Genomic DNA, 19,632 nt, shown 5'->3' on the forward strand with positions numbered 1-19,632 from the left:
CATGCTCTGGTTGCCATGCCGCCTCGCCCAGCCTACCAGAGAATGACCTCAGCTATTTTACCTATAGGGCTGTTTGAAAGCACCATGGCAACAGATCTGTAGCGACTTTTATTACATGTTATGTGTATTATAGATCAAATAGAATACAAACACACACATGCAAACACACTTGAATGGAGAAACACATTGTTAAGGTTTTGCCATTTAATTTTGCCATTATGAAATGTATCCAATAAAATGCTTTCATCTTTAATTTTCCCATTTGATCGCATATTTTAGATCACATGGGTTGGTTCAGAATTTCAGTCAGTACCAGAGGGTTGTTGTTTAATTGAGAAGTATTATATATGTCACTACCAAACAGTTTGTTAGGGTTTTTGGTGGCTTTGTCATGTTGATGTACCTGTTCTTCACTTGATATGTTATTCCAGTCCTGTGATGTTGCGTTTCTGTCACTTTTCGCGTGTGTCGTCTGTAGTAGCACTCCAGCTAGCCTATCTGAGCTAAGTGCGCGTGGCGTTGACACTCAATGGGATATTCACTTGACTGTTTGTCTGGCTCGGATATGTGTTTAATGAAGTTATTTAATGAGTGTGCCTTACATCTGTGTTCTTACAAATCTGCTTACGAATCAAATAAAAATATCGGAAATGCGACTTGAAATAAGTGTAGCCGGTGCCGATGCCGGCGCCAGCGCCGTGAACGTCCCGATACCGGCGCATTATAGTTTATTCTGTATGTATTATAGTACATTTTTGCACTTCTGGTTGGATGCTAAATTTCATTGGCTTGTACCTGTTCTTTGCTCAATGACAATAAAGTTTAATCTAATCTAATCTAATTTTGCATAGCAGCTGAATAGGGTAGGCCTACGCTACTGTATTTTAACATCGGCCATAGTGGTGGTACTTGGAGAGCCAAATATTTCTGAGGTGGTACCTGATGTAAAAAAATTGAGAACCACTGAACTAGATGACTCGTATTTCATGAGGCCCATACTATTCTAAAGTGAACAATTCAGTAATGTACAAATGTGGTGCCATTGTTGTAACTATGTTAGGTTAGATGACATCATTTGTTTGATTACATCATTGCTGTGTGACACCATTATCATTTATTTTGGGAAAGTTTTAAAGCATGATACTTTGACTGCACATAGTACCTAAGAAAGTACAGCTGAATGTGCTAATGGACTTTGTAATTTTATGTTTTGCATTAAACATTTAAAGGAAGTCTCCTGGTCTATTTGTGTGACACATCAAGGCAAGATACGGCACAACAATACAGATTAGTTTCATGAAAGGATGAACGCAATCTGATCTTTAGTTGCCATAGAGTTTGTTAGGGTTTTTGGTGGCTTTGTCATGTTGATGTACCTGCTCTTCATCCTGATGGCTCACCTGCAAGTATGAGTCTCTTTTTCTTATTCAGGGAATCTAAATTCTCAAAACCTGTTTTCTCTTAAAAGTGAATTGAAAGTATAAACAGTATATTGATGCTGTCTCTGACCCATGTAACACGGATGCTAATAAAACGTGATTTATGTTGTAAATACATGTTTTAGTTTGTAGCTCCCCTCCATTAGTATGGCTGCGATCACCTGACGTCACAGTCCTGCGACTGTTTACATGCGACATAAAAACATGGCGCTGTTTCCAGCCTTTGCAGGGGAATCAACTAACAAATGTGATGATTCGCCCAAAGGTAATTGGAACCGGACACTGCATCGTCTTGATATGTTATTCCAGTCCTGTGATGTTTCTGTGACTTTTTGCGTGTGTCCTTGTCTGTAGTAGCACTGGTGGTAATATTCTGCGCTATTATGTAAGACTTTTGATTTTGCCACTTACCACCAGTTGAACCTGACTATGGATGAAGATCAAATCACATTTTATGAGCGATTGAAGCAATAATTCACCAGGCATTGCAATTTGTGTACAAAGTATTTTCCTTTAGTCATAACTGCTTCATATATAATGGATCACAACATGAGACACTTAAATGAATCTCTTCTCTCTCTCATCTTTCTTCTTGTCGCCTCTCTGTAGAATTAGACTGGCTGACCAATAAGAGCTTTCAGACTGGGGAGGCTCTCTTTTTTTTTTTTAGATAAAGCCGGCGAGAGGCCGAATGAAAAGGAGTCAAGGTACAACTACTGAGTAACTACAAAACTATACAATCAATCATTTTCTAATACATGTTTCTGGTAAAGGTTGTTAACTGTGTGCTGCTTGACTACCATCAGCCCTCACTTAAGCCCCATAATCCTCAGTGTCGCCAGGGTTGCGAGTTCTGAGGAGGAGGGAAATGTGCCACCCAAGAAGAAGAAAAAGAAGAGTGAGAAGAGGAAGAAGAAGAAAAAACAAAAGGATGAGTGGGAAGTATTCAGATAGCACTGGGTCCGACTCCGATACCGTCTACCCCAGTGACCTTAGAAAGGAGCAGGAGGCACAAAGGTAGAAGCACACAACATGCTTACATCACACATAGTTTGACTGTCTGCAGCACTGACTGAGCTCTTGTTCTTCATGCCTTTGTGTGTGTGTGTGTGTGTGTGTGTCCATTCCTGCCTCTAGGCTTCAGGCTGCTCCTATAGCGAGTCACTTTTGCTGGTTGGAGGAGCTCCAGGCGCCCACAGAGGCCGTTTTGTGTCGATCGTAAACCCGATCCAGCCGACTGGACCTACAAGTCGCTGTACAGAGGAGATGTAGCCAGGTAACACACACACACACACACACACACACACACACGCGCACACACACACACACACACACACGCACACACACACACTGTGCTGTGCTGTGACATATTTCTGAGTGGATATCTCACCCAAGGGTTGTTTATTGACAAGAATGTGTCACTGTTAATGACTTTGATAAAGACAATCCTGAGTCTTTGTTGCAGATACAGGAGGAAAGGCAGCTCCTCTTTGGGTCTCAATCATCCACACAGGAAATCAGCTGGGAGGAGTCAAATAAGAAGCAGAAAGGTGGGGACAAGAAGAGAGCGGCAGACAGACACTTCTCCACAGCCAGTCGCCAGCTGTTGAGGTCCCAGCCAACCCTGCCTACATAACCAACAGTTCCTGAAAGCACTGAGGTCATCAGTTCCATTTCCTTCCTCCCCCTGGGTTGTGATGAGAGGGAGGGCAAGAGAGGAGAAACAGGTAAGGGATTGATCTGGAATTTAGAGAAAAGAAAGCCGATGTTTGCCTAGAATTGAACATTTCTGACCCACAACCTCACCTTTACTAGTTACATCTAATCTTAAACCTTTGATTGAACCCTTGATTTCAGGTGACAGAGTGCCGACATCGACAGTAAATCCACTTGGCGTGTACGACTCCTCTACCTCGGCTGCAGGGGAAAGGACTGCAGGAGCAGCCAGAGCAGCAGAAGCAGGAGCTCGGACGGGGCAGAGCGGCGTTCTCTTGACTGGAAGGACGGAGGAGTTCAACAGGCGCCTCAGGGAACAGCCAGCAGACCCTCAGCTGTGCATCGATTACATTAGATTCCAGGTAAAGGTCTTAGAACACATATGTTTTTGTTTCTTAGTCTTTGGTCTATAAACATCTGTAAATAAAGTTGTTTTAAAAATCTAAAAAAAATCTCTCTCTCCCTCACCCTGCTGTTTTCATCTGACACCATAGCAGCAGACTTTAGCTGACTTCTTCTCTTTGTTGTCCTCCATCTCCACGCTAATGTCCTGGATCTGAGACGCAGAGACAAATGAGACAGAACAATTGAAACAAACAGGAATGAAACATTTCAAACTGATTGTCAACCGGAAGTGGATGTCAGAGGGGATTTTCTTTTAGCCACAGATCATAAAGTACAAACACTCATTTACAGGAAGTTCATCTTGTGCAACAGAATCCAAACGCATTGAGTCATGATTGAGTCCACAGAAAATGAGTGAGTTTTGTGTTAAACTGTGCGTTCACACTCATGACTTCCTGCCCTTTAAGCACCCGGCTGCTTGTATCCAGGGTTTCTCTGTAGGCAGATGATGTCCTGTTGTCTCCTGACTGCCCCACCCATCCTTACTGACACTTAGGTCGGGTTTAAGGTGCTGACTGAATTTTTCCCAGTTAATCAAGACACCTTCAAGTTAGATTGTTATGAATGTCTCTTTAAAGATATTGTTTCAGTCCCAGGGCCCCTCCCCTTAAACAGCTCCTGGTCCTGATCCACAGCTCTTCTGGGTCAAATCAAGTCTGTCCCCCCTAAATGTTTGTCCCTTTTCCAGTCTGGAACCATTTGAACCCCTAAATCCCCTTTGACCTCCTGGCTTTGCCTCTCTGACACATGGAGGTAAACGTCCTCTCACCTGGAAGCGGAGGATGATGGTCCAGATGAGGCCCAGCGTCAGGCGGTGGTTTCCGTCCACGATGTCGTGGGATCCCATGTTCTCCAGGTGAACCCGCTGCTCCTTCAGGAACTGCAGAGCTTTGTGCACGTTCTCCAGACAGTGGATACGCATCCGACCCTTGGTGGGTTTGGGCTGACCAAACAAATATCATCATGAAACTGTTTCCTGTTACCATGACAGCATGAACATAAAGAAGCTGAGCCTTTGTTTGGTTTCAAGTCAGAGACAAAAGATCATTCTGAATCAGATCAGATTATTTGAATCAAATGTTTCTCTGTCCTGTATTTGAACATTTTGAGCCTCTAAATCAATAATAACCAATAAAAACACTTCACATTTGGATTGATTTTAGCCAAACAGTGATTGTGTGTGTTTCTCTCTGCAGCCACAGGGAGGCGCTGTACCTGCACAGCGCATCAAAGCAGACCAGACGCTCTGGACCAGGCTGACAATGAACATTCAGTCTGACGCTGCTGAGCGACTACAACTTCACTCAAACACTCAAGTCTGTCTCTCTCTCCACCTGTCTCTCTCTCTGCACGTCTCTCTCTCTCCACCTGTTTCTCTCTCTGCATGTCTCTCTCTGCACGTCTATCTCTCTGCATGTCTATCTCTCCTTCTCTCTCTCTGTCTGTCTGTCTGTCTGTCTCTCTCTGTCTCTCTCTCTGTCCTTCTCCCTGTGTCTGTCTGTCTCTGTCTCTGTCTCTCTCTCTCTGTCTCTCTCTCTCTCTCTCTCTCTCTCTCTCTCTCCCTCTCTCTCTCCCTGTCTCTCTCTCTCTCTCTCTCTCAATAAAAAGGTCTTGACTGAATTCAGTCTCTCTTTGCTCTGAGGTCATCAAGCTGTGATGACCACATGATGACATCATAGAGTCAAATATGACATCATGCATACAGGCTGTTGTGTTGTTTGTGTCTTGAATGTAATCAGATGTTGATCACTGAGGAGCTTTAAAGCTGCTGCTGTGGTTCCAGACTCTTAGTTCTGTTAGACTCTCAGTGATCGTGTCGTTCCAGAGTTGTTGTCCCTCATTGTCTCCTTTGTTCTCAGCAGACATGTCTGCTGCCAGCCGTCTGCAGTCTGATGATCCGTTCCTGTGCTTCATCTGTCTGGAGGTCTTCACTGATCCAGTCTCCACATCATGTGGACACAACTTCTGCAAAGCCTGCATCACTCAACACTGGGACAGTAACGTCCAGTGTGTGTGTCCTCTGTGTAAGAAGATGTTCCACACAAGACCTGAGCTACACGTGAACACGTTCATATCTCAGATGGCTGCTGAGTTCACACAGTCGAGGCAAAATGAAGCCAGCAGAAGATCAGAGGAACCAGCTGCCAAACGAAAGGTTCAGTGTGACGTCTGCCCTGGAACCAAACTAAAACCTCTGGAGCTCTTCTGCAGGACCGACCAGACCTGCGTGTGCCTCATCCGTCCTGTTTTAGACCACAAGAACCATGAGTTTGTTCCTCTGGAAGAAGAATATGAAGGAAAGAAGTCTGAGCTGGAGAAGATGGTGGCTGAACTTCAGCAGAAGATCAAGCTGACGCTACTGAAGATCCAGGAGATGAAACAATCAGCAAAGGTCAGCATGGAAGCTGCAGACAGAGAGAGAGCAGATGGAGATCAGGTCTTCACCACTCTGAAGCAGCTTGTGGAGAAAATCCAGGCCGACTTCATGGAGACTCTGAAGGAGGAGCAGAGGAGCACAGAGAAACAGACTGAAGACTTCATCAAAGAGCTGCAGCAGGAACTCTCTGGGAAGAGAGAGAGAGCTGATGAGGTGGAGAAGCTCCTACTCTCTGAAGATCACCTCCACCTCCTCCAGAACTTCTCATCCATCAATACTCCTCCCACCAAGGACTGGACACAGGTCACAGTCCAGCAAAGGTCACATGAGGAGTGTGGCTCAGCTGTGGCTCAGCTGGAGGAGACCATCAGTGGAGAGCTGAAGAAGCTGCTGAAGGTGGAGCTGAGGAGGATCCAGCAGTTTGCAGTGGACGTGACTCTGGATCCTGATACAGCTCATATTCGACTCACCCTGTCTGATGATGAGAAACAAGTTCATTTTGGTGATGTGTGGAAGAATCTCCCAGACAACCCACAGAGATTTTATCCATGTGTTAATGTTTTAGGAAAGCAGAGTTTCTCCTCAGGAAAATTTTACTTTGAGGTTCAGGTCAAAGGAAAGACTGAGTGGGAGTTAGGAGTGACCAGAGAGACGAGCCAGAGGAAGGGAGTCATCACACTGAGCCCTCAGGATGGTTTCTGGACTATTTGGTTGGGGAGTAATGAGTACTTTGTTGGTGATGACTCCCTTGTCCCTCTGAGTGTGAAGTCAAAGCCAGAGAAGGTTGGAGTGTTTGTGGACTATGAGGAGGGTCTGGTCTCCTTCTATCACGTGGATGCTGCAGCGCTGATCTTCTCCTTCACTGGCTGCTCCTTCACTCATAAGCTCCACCCATTCTTCAGTCCCTGTCATAATGATGGCGGCAGAAAGTCCGCCCCTCTGATCATCTCAGCTGTCAGTCACCCTGAGTAACCTGCTGGAGTTGATGTGTAATGATTCTCTGTCATTTAAGGTCCAGATGATCTGATCTGCCGTCTTTACTTTGACTTCTTCTTCTTCACATTCTGCTTTTTCATTGATGACATCATATTTGTCTGTGATGTTTCTCGTTGCTTCTTCCTGCTGTAACACAACAATCCACCCACACTGATCTGATCTAATAACTGTTGATCAATAAATCAATACATACATGCTGCCAACTCATCACTGACTGATGTCAATCAAACGTTCTAATGTTAACAATGTACGACAAAATCCTCTGAGTCTGAGAAGTGACTTATTCATAGAGCAACTGTGAGCCACGCAAAGTAATGTTAGTAATGTAATGTGAAAGTAATGTTAGTACACACACGCACACACACGCACACGCACACACACACACAGCCCTTTCCCAGATGCAGCCTTTTACAGTTTCCTGCAGCTCCTCCTGCTCCTTTCTGTAAATATTTGTTATCCACTGAATGAAATTAAATGTTTCGGTGAAATTTTGTGTGAAATATGTGGAATTAAAATTGGAAAACACATCCTGTGTGTGTGTATGTGTGTGTTTCTTGAACAGTTTGCATTACCATATATTAGTCAGGAGAGTAAAATGAGTCTTTCACTTGTCTTTTAGAGATTTGATACAAACACACTTTGTATCAAATTCCTGACGAGCTCTAATTTATTCCCTCTAACAAGTTCATACACTGAAGCTGGAGAGCAATAATATACAGAACATTGATGAATGTCCAACTGAATCAGCTGTGACCTTGGACCCAGTAACACACAGGGGTTTCCAGTTCTACTGGTTTGAAGTTGAGTTTGAACTTGAACTAAACGCCCCAACAGGTGGAACAAAGTCTGATCACAGAGTGAAGGAAGGGACAGAGTCTCTCTCTCTCTCTCGCTCTCTGTGTGAGTGGTGTGGAGGTTTGGAGGAGCAGGAGTTTTGAATTGTTTATTTTTCCTCTTTGTGGCTTTATTGTTTAATTTGCATGATCAGGTAAGAACTCTTAGTTTCTCTGTGTTGGGCTTTGATCTGCAGCAGTAGAAGCTTTGGTCCAGTCCCTGAGGAGACAGGTCTTCATGTTTCTTGACTCGCCCCCACAGTCCCTGGAGGTCTCATTCAGGGTGAAACACAGAGAGGGACACCACATGGTGTTTGCGAGCTCCGGCTCTATGAAATGTTTTGAATGTGGAGATGTCGGACAGAAACACTTTGTGCTGAACAGGCGGAGGAGCTGCGTACTCCTCACGGTACTGAGCATGTGGAGGAGGTCGCTGCTCGACCGGAGGAGCCGCACACTCCTGAGTCAGAGGATGTGTGCTTGCATGCTGAGACAGACAGACAGGGACAATCAGAGTGCGGAGCTGCAGTTCCGAGCACCAGCTCTGCTGCTTTGGGTCAGGCCGAGGCCGCAGAGAGGAGCTGGGAGGTCACGGACACGCCTTGGTTCCAGCTTAATAACACTCTGAGGCTCATGGTGGCTTTTCTTCTTTTCTTCTCTGATCTATTTGTGCTTTGGTGGGATTTCTGTGTCCTCAGCTGCACAGATAGACTTAAGCTGCTAAAGGCTAATCTAGGGAAAGTATTAATGAGTCCTGAGTCCTGAGCAAAGGAATGGAGCCTCATCGGCGTCCACTTCAACCGTGGAGGAAGAGGAGGGTCAGCGGCTGTATTTGCATGAATGCACTGTCACTGCACAGCTGTGAGCTCAGCTGCACGCAAGCAACGGCCACATGTGAGGCCCAGACGCCCTGGAAACCATCTGGCGCTGCAGAAGAAGCTTCACCAGGTGGAGGTGCAGCCACCGCAAGGCCAAGAGCGAGGCCGACAGGAAGCGCTGCCTGGAAAATGAAGGTTAGACGGCTGCCGTCACTTTGAGATGCTGTGTCATCAAGACCCACTCAAAGGTTCTCAAACTGAGATCAGACACGTAGGAACATTCGTGTTCTTCACTGAACGGGAGTTTGAGAGAGGCCGATGGTATGAGCGTGTTTAGACGAGCAGATGACATCAACCAAGGTTACACAAGGAGTTAATCATCCTTTCACAATAACTTGAGAAGTTTCTTACTCAAAGAATGCCAGTAAACCTGATTCATCATAAATACGTCCTGGATGAGGTCACATTTTAATACAGTGTAGTTAGAAGTTAGAAGAAAAGGACATTGTGTTGTTTGTTAGGAACTTGCTTTGATGTTCTCTCTCTTAATGAAGACAGAAGTGTGAGGATGCTTCACTGGAATACTGTGGGCAATACTGCCATCTACTGGACAAGACCTATGTCCAAACTATCAAAGTGATTAAGAGGCACATTTCAGTTCACATTTAAGTAATTTAGGTAGACTCAACATCTCAGCCACGTCTCTGTTTCTACTCCACATCTGGGCGGGGTTCCTCGGGAGGAAACGGAGCTCAGACAGCAACTGTGGTTGACTGCGCTGGTGTTTGTGTCTTCAAGGCCGTCAATAAGCTGGCAGAGATCATGAACAGGAAGGAAGTGCGCGGCGGAGGAAGTCGGCGTGGTAACGACACAGACATGCGGCGGAAGGAGAAGGAGAACAGGGAGCTGCAGCTGGAGCTGAGGTCAGAGAAGGAGAAGCTCAACAGCACCATCATCAAGTACCAGAGGGAGATCAATGAGATCCAGGCGGTCAGTGGGTTTGATCTTCTCTCCTCTCTGATCAGTCTGCAGGGACAAATCTAACTTTTAATGAGCTTTGGATTGATCTTCTGTCTCCTGTCTGCTGATGCTTTTCTCTCTGCAGCAATTACTGGATGAGAGTCAGATGCGCACGGAGCTGCAGATGGCGCTGGACAGCCGGGACAGCGACATCGAGCAGCTGAGGAACCTGCTGCAGTCCATCAGTGTGCAGTCCATGGACTCGGCCAGCGCCGGTGACACCGAGGGACAAACAAACGACGTCAGGGACCTCTTTCAGACGCAAACGGCCGAGTGTCTCTTTCACATCTGAAGTCACTGCTGGTCTCATATCTCTGCACATGTAAACACACTGACCACAACAAACCCTAACCCATTTCTCCTCCGCCTCCAGTGAACTACGACGTCTCCACAGCCAAGAACATGCTGCTGCTGGCCGTGTCCCAGGAGGAGCAGCAGAAGTGGGTGAGCCGGCTGGTGAAGAAGATCCCCAAGAAGCCTCCGGCCCCCGAGCTGTTCGCTTCAGTCCTCCATGGACGCTCACTGCACTGAAACTTAGTCTAATGAAGTTATGAAGAACAGTCAGATAATAGAATGGCATCATTTCATCTCCAGTGGCTTTATTTCATGATGTCGTCTCACAGTGTTGGCCTCTTTAACCTCCACAGACCTGCAGACAACAAACACAAACAGGTGGCCAAGAAGTCACAGCGTCTAACATGTGGAACATTTACACGTGTGAATATTCCTGAGCTAATTGTTGACCCCGTAATCTGAATGCTAATGTCAGCCACTATCACACACACACACACACACACACACCAATCTAAATATGATCAGGAGAAGTCATGTGTGACTCAAGAGTGACTTTGAGTGACAGACACACGTCCGTCTGTCTGTCACTCAAAGTCACTCTTCCCTCTCAGATTACAGGACTGTGGCCTTCAGGACTGGTTCTGGGCTCTGGATGATATTGATGACGACTGTTCATCCATCCATTTCTGACTGGTAACACTGTGTGCAGTGTGCAGTGAACACTGTGTGCAGTGAGCACTGTGTGCAGTGTGCACTGTGTGCAGTGAACACTGTGTGCAGTGTGCAGTGTGCAGTGGCCTCCATTCAGACTCATTCACAAACTATTTGCAGGGGATTTTTGTATTTCAGATTAAGTTTAACAGCGAATGACGAGACCCCGACCCCGACTCGGCCCAGACATTCTACATGTGAGATTTAGGGACAATTAACCCCTAATGTTAGCAGGCCACGCCTCAATTTCAGCCTAATGGCATCGACTCCAGGCCGAAGTGTGCGCGTGTGCGCGTGTGTGTGTGTGTGTGTGTGTGTGTGTGTGTGTCTTCTCTTTATGAGCTCCCGTCTGGATCGGGTCCAAGCGGCCCACCAAGGTTAATGAAAATCTGTCCAGAAGTTTTGGAGTGATGCTGCTGATAGGCAGAGGGACGAAGCAGACAAACCTCCTGTGCAGATCTGAATGTTGATGAGAGAGAATGAGGCTGGGGTCATCCTGGGGGCTAAACGGATCAGATCCCTGTCTGGGTCCATTAGGATGTAAACCTGTGAGCCCGCAGGTCCAGGCTCTCGTGTTCCTCTGATGGTTCTCCTAAACGTTTGCCTGTTGTGACCTTAAACCCTCTGACTTCAGCCCTCGCAGGTCAGACGGCTTCCTGATGAAGCGACATCCAGCATGGGATCCAAGCTCAAATGATGAAACTCCAGCTTCCTTTTACTCAAACAAGTGAATGATCTGAACTCCAGTATGTTTGCTTGCAGACCTGTGTTCTGGTGGTGGGGTCATGGTGGGGTCACGTTGCATTTTGTAAGAATCTGTGATGTTTTGTGTTCACGGCCTTCAAAAAGCCACAATGTGAGATACTGAGACCTTTGGCTTTATTAAAACAGTTCAGAAAAGAACTTTACATTATCAAATCTTTTCAAAATACTGTACATGTCTTATCCTGAGCAGAGATTTAGGTCAGCATCTCTGATACTCAAAACCTGTTGGTCACTGCAGCTCATTACAAAGATGTAACACTTGATAAAGACTTTAGGAATGTAGCAGAGGAGCGGCTGTAATACTGAGGTCAAACTCAGGCTGTGGTCCAAATACCCCTGAGATACTTTGATCTTATGACTGGCAGATACTGGAATGTACTGCAGGAACAGAACCGGGTCAGGCCCGTTAGCCTCCAACACCAAAGCCTCAGTCGTCTTTCTTGCTGCTGCGTCTTCTGTAGTAGAGCACAGTGAGCAGCACCCACAGGTTCAGGAGAGTTATGACCACGAAACGCACCAGAACTGAGAGCGAGAGCGAGAGAGAGAGAGAGAGTTACTGAGGCGTCAACTCAAACAGGAAATCTGACCCAAACACTCACATAACTGCATTTAAACAGGCATCACAAACAATCATCACTTAAATGTAATAGATTCTTGCAGGTCAGCTTTTAGTCTTGATGGCACCATTGTGGTCAGTGTGTGAGCGACTCACCCAGCATGTCTCCCGTCGTCACTGCAGTCGTGTAAATCCGAGCTGAAACAAACAGGAAGCCAGTCAATGACATCATCTCTGTCCCAAAAGTTTCTGCACTTATCAGCACAAACTCACATTCCTGACATGTGCGTGCGTGCGTGTGTGCGTGCGTGCGTGCGTATGGCGTGCGTGCGTGATGACTCACCCATGCATGTGTATGTGGCCATAGCCCAGGTGAGGGCGCTGACCTGACCCGAGTCCTTCGACCTCCACAGGCACTGCAGCTGAGCAAACTTACTGGCTGCACTGATGAGCAAGCAGATGCTCTGAGAGGAGAGCAGAGGTCAGAGGTTAGAACAGCCTAAAAAAATCCAAATCCATTAAGTTAAAGAGGAAAGAAGGAGCCCAGGATTTCTGCTCTCACTTATTCATGAGCAAAGACGCCGGAAAACTCTTTCAACTCATTTACCAAGAAGTCCATTTAGCATTTAGAAGAGGTGTGTGTGTGTGTGTGTGTGTGTGTGTGTGTGTGTGTGCGCGCATGTGCGTGTGTGCATAACTTCATGTTCTCCTCACCACTCCATTACTTTTGACTGATCTAATGTCTTTCCTTGGCTTATTTTGTGACAAACTGACTTATGACTTGACGTTGCGTTGATTTATTACCATAGCAAAATCTATGATCCACCTCTGCACAGTGAGCAGCCTCCAACCCCCGACGAACCTGAAGACATTACGTTAAGGCAGCAACGAAACAAAGACATCAGCGGAAGCCGACGGGTCGTTGGTTTCCTTCCAAATTGAATGTTCTCATCCATTTATTTAGAAAGTGAGAAGGCGGTGGAAGGATACAGCAGCGCGTAGATGAGGCTCTGCTGCAGGCTGCCGTTATAGTGAAGGATCAGGATCAGCAGGAAGGCGTCTGAGAGGAGAGAGGAGAGGAGAGGAGAGATGCTAGATGAGACCATAATATTGCATATGCATGTGTCACAGCGGCCGATGCACAGCCACAACGAGGGGAGAAGTTTAAAGCACAAGCTTGCTATTCTCACTTGCAACTCTTACACGAGTGCTTGGATTCTAACAAACTAACCAATCAGCGCTGCGTCTCATTTGCATACTGTGCAATCAAATCAGCTCTTCGGGGTCGGAAACACTCTTCAAAAAGCTGAGTGTGTGTATTTATGTCAACAAACATCAAACTCCAAAGGGAACTAAACTAACTCCTGATATTGGCCTTTTAAAACATGAACATACCTGAACACATAGCTTTAACTATCTAGGTCTGTTACCTGGACTAAGCTAACACACTGATTGGTTTGACATAAAGGTCAACAAAAGGCGTCCCTGTAATAAGCTACTGAGGGTAAAGTCTGCAGGTGTCCGGGCAGTCCTTCACCTTGAGCAATCAGCATGGGGTACTCCAGGTAGGTGGGGGGCGGGTAGTCGTAGTACATCTGGTAGCTTACAAACACAATGAACCTGTAACACAGACGAGTCATGGAGTCAGAGGATGCTGTGTAGGCAGAGAGCAGAGAGTTTACGTCCCCATGAAGCAGTTTAACATGATGGACACACTGATCACACACACGTGGGGACGTCTCGGACTCTCCTGTATGTAAACATGCGAGTCAAAGCTTCATTTCTATGCCGATTGATCGATGAGGCAGCAGCAGCTCAAGGGTTAAGTTCTTCATCGTAGCACAGAGGCTTCTATTCTGCTGTGGGTCACTGTGGACACGTTTAGGAGGCCGAGCTGCTGCCAGGCACCGACCGGCCGCTCTGCTCACACAATGCTGCTTATGTGCCATGTTCAAGGGATCCATCATCTCTGCATTGTGAATGAGCTGCAGCAGAGTGTGTGTATGTCAGGTGACCAGGAAGGGGGGAAGTATTAAGGTGTTGATTTCAAAGTAAAAGTGTCCAGCAAAGAGGAATGTACACAAGATTTCACAGATCAGACAAAGCAGACATATTCAGCTGAAATTTCAAAGTAAAAGCGCAAAGTCAAGACCAAACTGAGGAAGAAGCAGCGTCACTCTGCGGGGGTCACGTCATTGTGATGCGACGTGTCAAACTTCAAGCCTCTTTGATTCTCTGGCCAAATTAAATCCACGGATCTCACCACTGCAACTAAAACGAACTTTTAAGCAAAATAAGGATGATTGCCGGTTCTGATTACGCTGAATTAATTAATAAGAGACATCACAGCTTTGGTCAAGATCCTAACTTCGTGTTTTAGGCTCCGTGATTTCATCTGAGACTGAAGCTGCAGCAGATTGTCTGGTTTGGTGAATGGGGGCTGGCGGAGGACGCGAACTGAGTGAAAACCAGGAAGAAACGACGGATTTTCACGGCAGCACACAACGTTTTACCGGTAAGAAATCCTAGAGTAGCAAACATGAAACAATTCATAGATTATTACAGCGCAGGTCATGTAGATCAGCTAGAATCAGCTAAAATCACATCCGTACCCGGTGAGCTCCAGCAGGAGACTGTTCAGGCTGATTCCTGCTGAGGACTTCGCTCGCATCATCGCAAAGATCTGCGGGAACTTCAGCACCATGCAGACAAACAGCGTGCTGAAGTTAGCGGCGTGTAACAAAGTGTCCTCCTCCATGTCTGAACACGGCTAACTTTAAAAACAGAAACTTTGAGGCTGTGAGATTTACGCCGACAGCCAACCTGGCGCTGCCAAGAGTAAAGTGGCAGGATTTCAAAGTGGTATCCGGTCAGAGATTTCAAAATAAAAGTATCGACTAAAACAATTTGTAGCCTAATAGTTCTGTTCTGGCAAAAATATCAAATTAAACGTAGGATTCTGAATAATAAATGTACATCACATCTATTAAACTTACACATAAGGAAATGATGTTGTAATATCACACTTCCAAGAATGTGGTGTGATAATAGATATACGTGTAATGGATAGATACGGTTAAGATAAGGTTCACTGTATTTCCGCTGTTATTCTGTCGAATTGACGCTGTTTCCTATCAACCGGCGTCTCAACTCTCACTTCCGCATACATCCTCTAAACGCTGATTGGCTCTTTGGTCAAAATATCCGACCAATCAGTGCGTTTGGAATCCAAACATCGGTTCAATTGGAAATCCTGATTTGGTCATAATTTAACAATTTATTCTTCATAATTCAACGTACACACCGTTTTGTGTTGAAATAAAACTGTTAAAATTTCAAATTAAAAGTTTTTTTAAGGATATATGTCAAAACTATTCAAGCTATAGTACAGTTCTTCTTATCTTCAGTCTCAGATTGAGTTATTGTATGAATCTGTAAAGGCTCTTTCCATCATTCTCATCATCTTCAACAAGGTCACATGACGAATGTGAATCAGTAACAAGTTTTAATAGTTTTGTGGGCTGAAACTTTCACACAACGTAACGGCTGCCAGCCAAACACAAAACACAGAGACTGCTCTCACTTATTCATATCAATATATTCATAAAACAAGAACTCCATTTAGAGCAAGGAAAGTGCGTGTGCGTGCTTGTGTGTGTGTGTGTGCGTGTGTGTGTGTGTGCGCGCGTGTGTGCTTGTATAACTTCATGTTCGCCTCACCACCTCATTACCTTTGACTGATCTAATGTCTCTCTGTTGCTTATGTGCTGACAAATGAACTTATGACTTGACGTTGCGTTGATTTATGACCAAAGCCAAACCTATGATCCACCTCTGCACACTGAGCAGCGACCAACCTGTAAACACCGAGTTAAAGCAATAACACACGGAACACAGACATCGATGGGTCGTTGGTTTTGTTCAAAATGTAATGTTCTCATGCATTTATGTGTAAAGTGAGACAGCAGTGTAAGGATCCAGCAGCGAGTGGACGCGGCTCTGCTGCAGGCTCTGCTGCTGTTAGAGGGAAGAATCAGGATCGATACGCAAACAGGCGGCTGGTGACCATGAACACTACTTTATTCTGCCTGATCATTAGATTACATAACACCGATCACCATGAGAGATGTTCATGTTCTAGCTTTGTCTGGTGGAGAAAATGTAAATCATAATATCAGATGATTGCATGGTAGCTCTGCTGCAACCTGCTGTTTCCTGATTGTTTTCCAGGTTGATTTGATTTGGTTTTCATCCAACAAGGATGAGAAACCTTCATCTGTGGAATATAAACTATGCATCACATTCCACCAAAAGAAAACAAAGATTGAAAAGCACAGAGCTGATTGAGTTAAATCATCATTTCATTTATTGTCCCCGTAGGGAAATTCCTCCTCTGTGTTCAGCCCATCCAAGCTATTAGAAGCTGTTTAACAACATTACTGTCTCTCTACATGTTCAAACCCCTGAGATGTGCTGCTGCCTGGCACATAAGTAGTGCAAATGGTGAAGTAAACAAGTATTTGATCAAATCCACAAAGGCGAAATTAATGTAATATCAAAGCTCCACCAGGGAACAAAGTCAAGGCCCTCTGAGTTTCCTGCATATATGGAGGACAGACATCTTCAAATAATAATAATTCAGCAACAAAATACATGTCCTCATTCTGGTATCAGTAATAATAATCCTGAACTCTTGCTGGCGTGAAGTTGATTGTGTAAACTCACTTCACTTCCTATCCTGTATTCTTGCGTTCGGCCCTTCATCACTACTTAAAGCACACTGTCTTTTGCTTGACCATGTGGTCTCCCAGACACGATCGGGTATCTGATTAGATGATCAAGTGTCTGATTAAAGATGTGACGCAGCTCAGGTGACTGAATCTGATCCGCCTGGGTCTTTTCCACAGTTGCGTATAGAAATAACAGCTTTTCTACAGATAAAGTAAAACTGGACTGAGGCTGCTGGTCCTGAATGCTCCGTATGGCTTATGTCTCAAACATATTGGCTTGTCCATACTCACAAACACACAACATCAAACTACGCCACTGACATTGTTTTCAGTAGGTTGGAGCATTTTTGAGATGTTTGGCGTTCACCTATCAGGTCTTGCATGATGTCGCCCCGTAACGTGAAGTAGCTGAGAGAATGAAGAAGATACGTTGAGCTGTTATTGCTACATGCATAACATCTTAGCAAGGGGGACTCCTAAAGGTCCATTCTGCAGACTACAGACCTGCTGAGCGAATGTCAAATACCTCTAAAATGCTCCAACGTACAAAACCACCTTAACCCCAGATAGAAACACAAAAGAATAGCTTAGTAAGGCATCACCGCTGGATCCTGTTTGCGTTTGTAATGGCTCCGAGTCAGCCTGTCCAGTTTGATCAGCTCCATCCCCAGTGGAGTGGACAGTCTGCTCCCAATCATCTGGTTACTGGTGTTGGGGAACTGATCGGAGTGGGACGTGTGGCTGGGCAGAGGCTCCGCTGGCTTCAGCTGCCCCTGCAAACACACAGGAGAGAGAGGAGGTCACGGTAACTGTCAAGGCTCAAGCAGATCATCAGCACTTATACCTTACTCTATACAATAAGACCTGCATATTGATATGGGAATTCAGGAGTTACACAGAACAGCTCAGGTTTGGTCTTCTCATCCAAAGAGGATTTTGTTTTTAAAAGAAGCTTATTCCTAAACCCCAGAACAGCCTAACCTATAGCTCTGCTCTGGATGCTCAGATACAAACATATGGGTTCAGGTCTTAACCCCAAACACAGTGTTAGTCTGTGCAGGTTTCCATGGTCTCACCATCTGATCGTAGTTCTTGAGGAAACCCCAGTTCTTCTCCCTGTGGATCACAACAATAGGTGGGTCTGTGTTGTGTTTCTAAGGCAGATTGTGCGCCGGCAACCTCTCTCCACTGAATGTGTAGTGACACTTAGATGCTTTACATGGAAGTCTGTGTCCAAGCAAAAAACTAAACAACATGTGGTTGAATAAGTCATGATGAAGGAAGTTTAGGAGTTGATAGTCGCAGTTTATTGATCAAAGTCATATTCACCATTCCTCCAGCCCCCTCGACTCGAACTCCACAATCGTCCGCCACACTTGGTCCTGCTTGACCGGGTCTCTCTTATCGGTGTCGGTCTTGTCGAATGTCTGCAGCGGCACAGCGCGCCGCGTCTTGCCCGGAGGCTGGCGACTAGTTCCCGGCCTGCCGGCCGTCTCGGATCGCTCCGGTAGCCGATATCCTGCAGAAGATGCGCGCCGGATGCTGTTCAAACTCATTCTAACAGATCAACACGGGATATCAGTCAGATCGATCATCGGGCTTTTGGGGTTTGTGCAGATAACGAGCAGAGCCGGAAGTCGATGTTTCAGCTGCAGCAGAAATCAGTGCCACAGCCTGAGAGCGTGTTTGTTTGACTTCTCCAAGGAAACAGAAGAGCCTGCGGGCCGCATGCCTCCTCCTCCTCTGTGCCTCCTATGCATCCTCCTCTGCATCCTTCTACAGTACTTTAATACGTTATAGCAGAATGTGTTCCTTAGTGTTCTTTCCACATATATACTTACTTTTATTTGACTACATATCCAACGTCATTTTGACAAAACTATGTATGTAGTGGAAAAAAAGGAAAAAGAAATAACAAACAACATTTTACCACTGAGCTATGCAGCCTTGGCTGTGAGGTGAATATAATAAAACACACACACACACACACACACACACACAGAGACACACAGACACACACACACACACAGCACATGATAAATGGATTTTTCATGCAGGAGAACAGAAGCACCATGACTCAGAGATAAAATGCTCTTTATTTGCATGCACACTGCTCTGCTCTCCAACCCTGACTGAAGGGTGGAAGGTTGCAGTGTAATTATATGAATTTTAAGTGTGATCTGTGAGAGAAAATGGTATTTATAAGTCTACACTCTAAATGGCCAACACATCCTACACTCAGCAGCTTTAAGTTCCTGGATGTCATATTCACCTCCTACAACAATCTCTCCAAATGCAGCCTCGCTTCATCGGTTTAGCTGATGAATGCTGGTCCAGCAGCAGATAAAAATAGAGCCAAGAGTGAAGGAAGAACGAGGCCCCGGCTGCTTGGAACATATGACCCAGTGAGACATATTCACCTCTCAGCAGAGGACAAGGTCTCACACAGAGGCAGCCAGCAGGTGCAGAAGGCTCCTTAGGTTCAATAAATGCCAGCATCCATCAATGGAAGCACTCTGGAAGCGGCCCATCTGAATGGCCGTTCAGGAAAAGTGTCCAGCATCCTTCTTCCCTGCCCCTGGGAAATCACCATCTGCTCAATGGAAGAATGGGAAATGTCCCTGTGTGCAGACAACATGTCCTCTGTGGCTGTAAGTGATAAGGGAGGCGCTGAAGCAGAGCCAGAGTGCAGCCCACTGAGGCTCCTCATTGGTACAACTGTAACATCATGTACACACAGAAATCTGTTGTTGTTGTTCACACATGAAACAATTTTTACTTCTAACTGTTTACTACCTTGATATAAAACTTCTATTGGTCTCTACCAATGACGTCACCAGAGGGTCCAGTGAATGAGGACACCCTGTGGCCAAACGAACCTTAACCCTTGAAAATATAACAAAAATATTGAAGTTATATAGGATTAGTTCCTAAATATTCATTAATGTAGTAAATGTATATTCTGTATATAT

General features: G+C 45.5%; 4 protein-coding genes across 9 annotated transcripts; 2 read left to right on the plus strand and 2 right to left on the minus strand.

The window, feature by feature from the left end:
- Positions 1-1,619: 1,619 nt before the first annotated feature.
- Positions 1,620-7,164, plus strand: LOC143007884 (E3 ubiquitin-protein ligase TRIM21-like). Of its 4 annotated transcripts, XM_076159378.1 has the most exons (8): positions 1,620-1,704; positions 2,049-2,146; positions 2,273-2,456; positions 2,577-2,715; positions 2,905-3,166; positions 3,297-3,517; positions 4,314-4,492; positions 4,757-7,164. In XM_076159378.1, exon 8 carries the CDS (start codon positions 5,425-5,427, stop codon positions 6,907-6,909), a length of 1,485 nt encoding a protein of 494 aa, XP_076015493.1. In that variant the 5' UTR covers positions 1,620-1,704; positions 2,049-2,146; positions 2,273-2,456; positions 2,577-2,715; positions 2,905-3,166; positions 3,297-3,517; positions 4,314-4,492; positions 4,757-5,424; the 3' UTR covers positions 6,910-7,164. The 4 variants fall into 4 exon arrangements, with proteins under 4 accessions (XP_076015493.1, XP_076015491.1, XP_076015492.1 ...); XM_076159376.1 differs by lacking the exon at positions 2,577-2,715; XM_076159377.1 differs by lacking the exons at positions 2,577-2,715; positions 4,314-4,492.
- A 654-nt stretch (positions 7,165-7,818) lies between these two features.
- On the plus strand, positions 7,819-10,098 carry LOC143007889 (rho-associated protein kinase 2-like). 3 transcript variants are annotated; one of them, XM_076159384.1, is made up of 3 exons: positions 7,819-7,921; positions 9,383-9,574; positions 9,690-10,098. In XM_076159384.1, exons 2-3 carry the CDS (start codon positions 9,407-9,409, stop codon positions 9,894-9,896), a joined length of 375 nt encoding a protein of 124 aa, XP_076015499.1. In that variant the 5' UTR covers positions 7,819-7,921; positions 9,383-9,406; the 3' UTR covers positions 9,897-10,098. The 3 variants fall into 3 exon arrangements, with proteins under 3 accessions (XP_076015499.1, XP_076015498.1, XP_076015500.1); XM_076159385.1 differs by lacking the exon at positions 7,819-7,921 and having other exon boundaries at positions 9,275-9,574; positions 9,690-9,845; positions 9,978-10,098; XM_076159383.1 differs by lacking the exon at positions 7,819-7,921 and having other exon boundaries at positions 9,272-9,574.
- A 1,374-nt stretch (positions 10,099-11,472) lies between these two features.
- slc66a3 (solute carrier family 66 member 3) lies at positions 11,473-14,774 on the minus strand. Its single transcript, XM_076159375.1, has 7 exons — positions 14,543-14,774; positions 13,468-13,550; positions 12,921-12,990; positions 12,735-12,792; positions 12,274-12,394; positions 12,087-12,128; positions 11,473-11,896 (listed from the first exon to the last, which is right to left on the minus strand). Exons 1-7 carry the CDS (start codon positions 14,686-14,688, stop codon positions 11,802-11,804), a joined length of 615 nt encoding a protein of 204 aa, XP_076015490.1. The 5' UTR covers positions 14,689-14,774; the 3' UTR covers positions 11,473-11,801.
- Positions 14,775-16,343: 1,569 nt separating this feature from the next.
- cimip5 (ciliary microtubule inner protein 5) lies at positions 16,344-18,518 on the minus strand. Its single transcript, XM_076159386.1, has 3 exons — positions 17,990-18,518; positions 17,737-17,776; positions 16,344-17,433 (listed from the first exon to the last, which is right to left on the minus strand). Exons 1-3 carry the CDS (start codon positions 18,214-18,216, stop codon positions 17,248-17,250), a joined length of 453 nt encoding a protein of 150 aa, XP_076015501.1. The 5' UTR covers positions 18,217-18,518; the 3' UTR covers positions 16,344-17,247.
- Positions 18,519-19,632: the final 1,114 nt, after the last annotated feature.

Source organism: Genypterus blacodes, unplaced genomic scaffold, assembly GCF_046128005.1.
Source record: "Genypterus blacodes isolate CSIRO-AG114 ecotype Tasmania unplaced genomic scaffold, CSIRO-AGI_Gbla_v1 ptg000095l_1, whole genome shotgun sequence".
In the NCBI taxonomy this organism is placed as follows: Eukaryota; Metazoa; Chordata; class Actinopteri; order Ophidiiformes; family Ophidiidae; genus Genypterus; species Genypterus blacodes.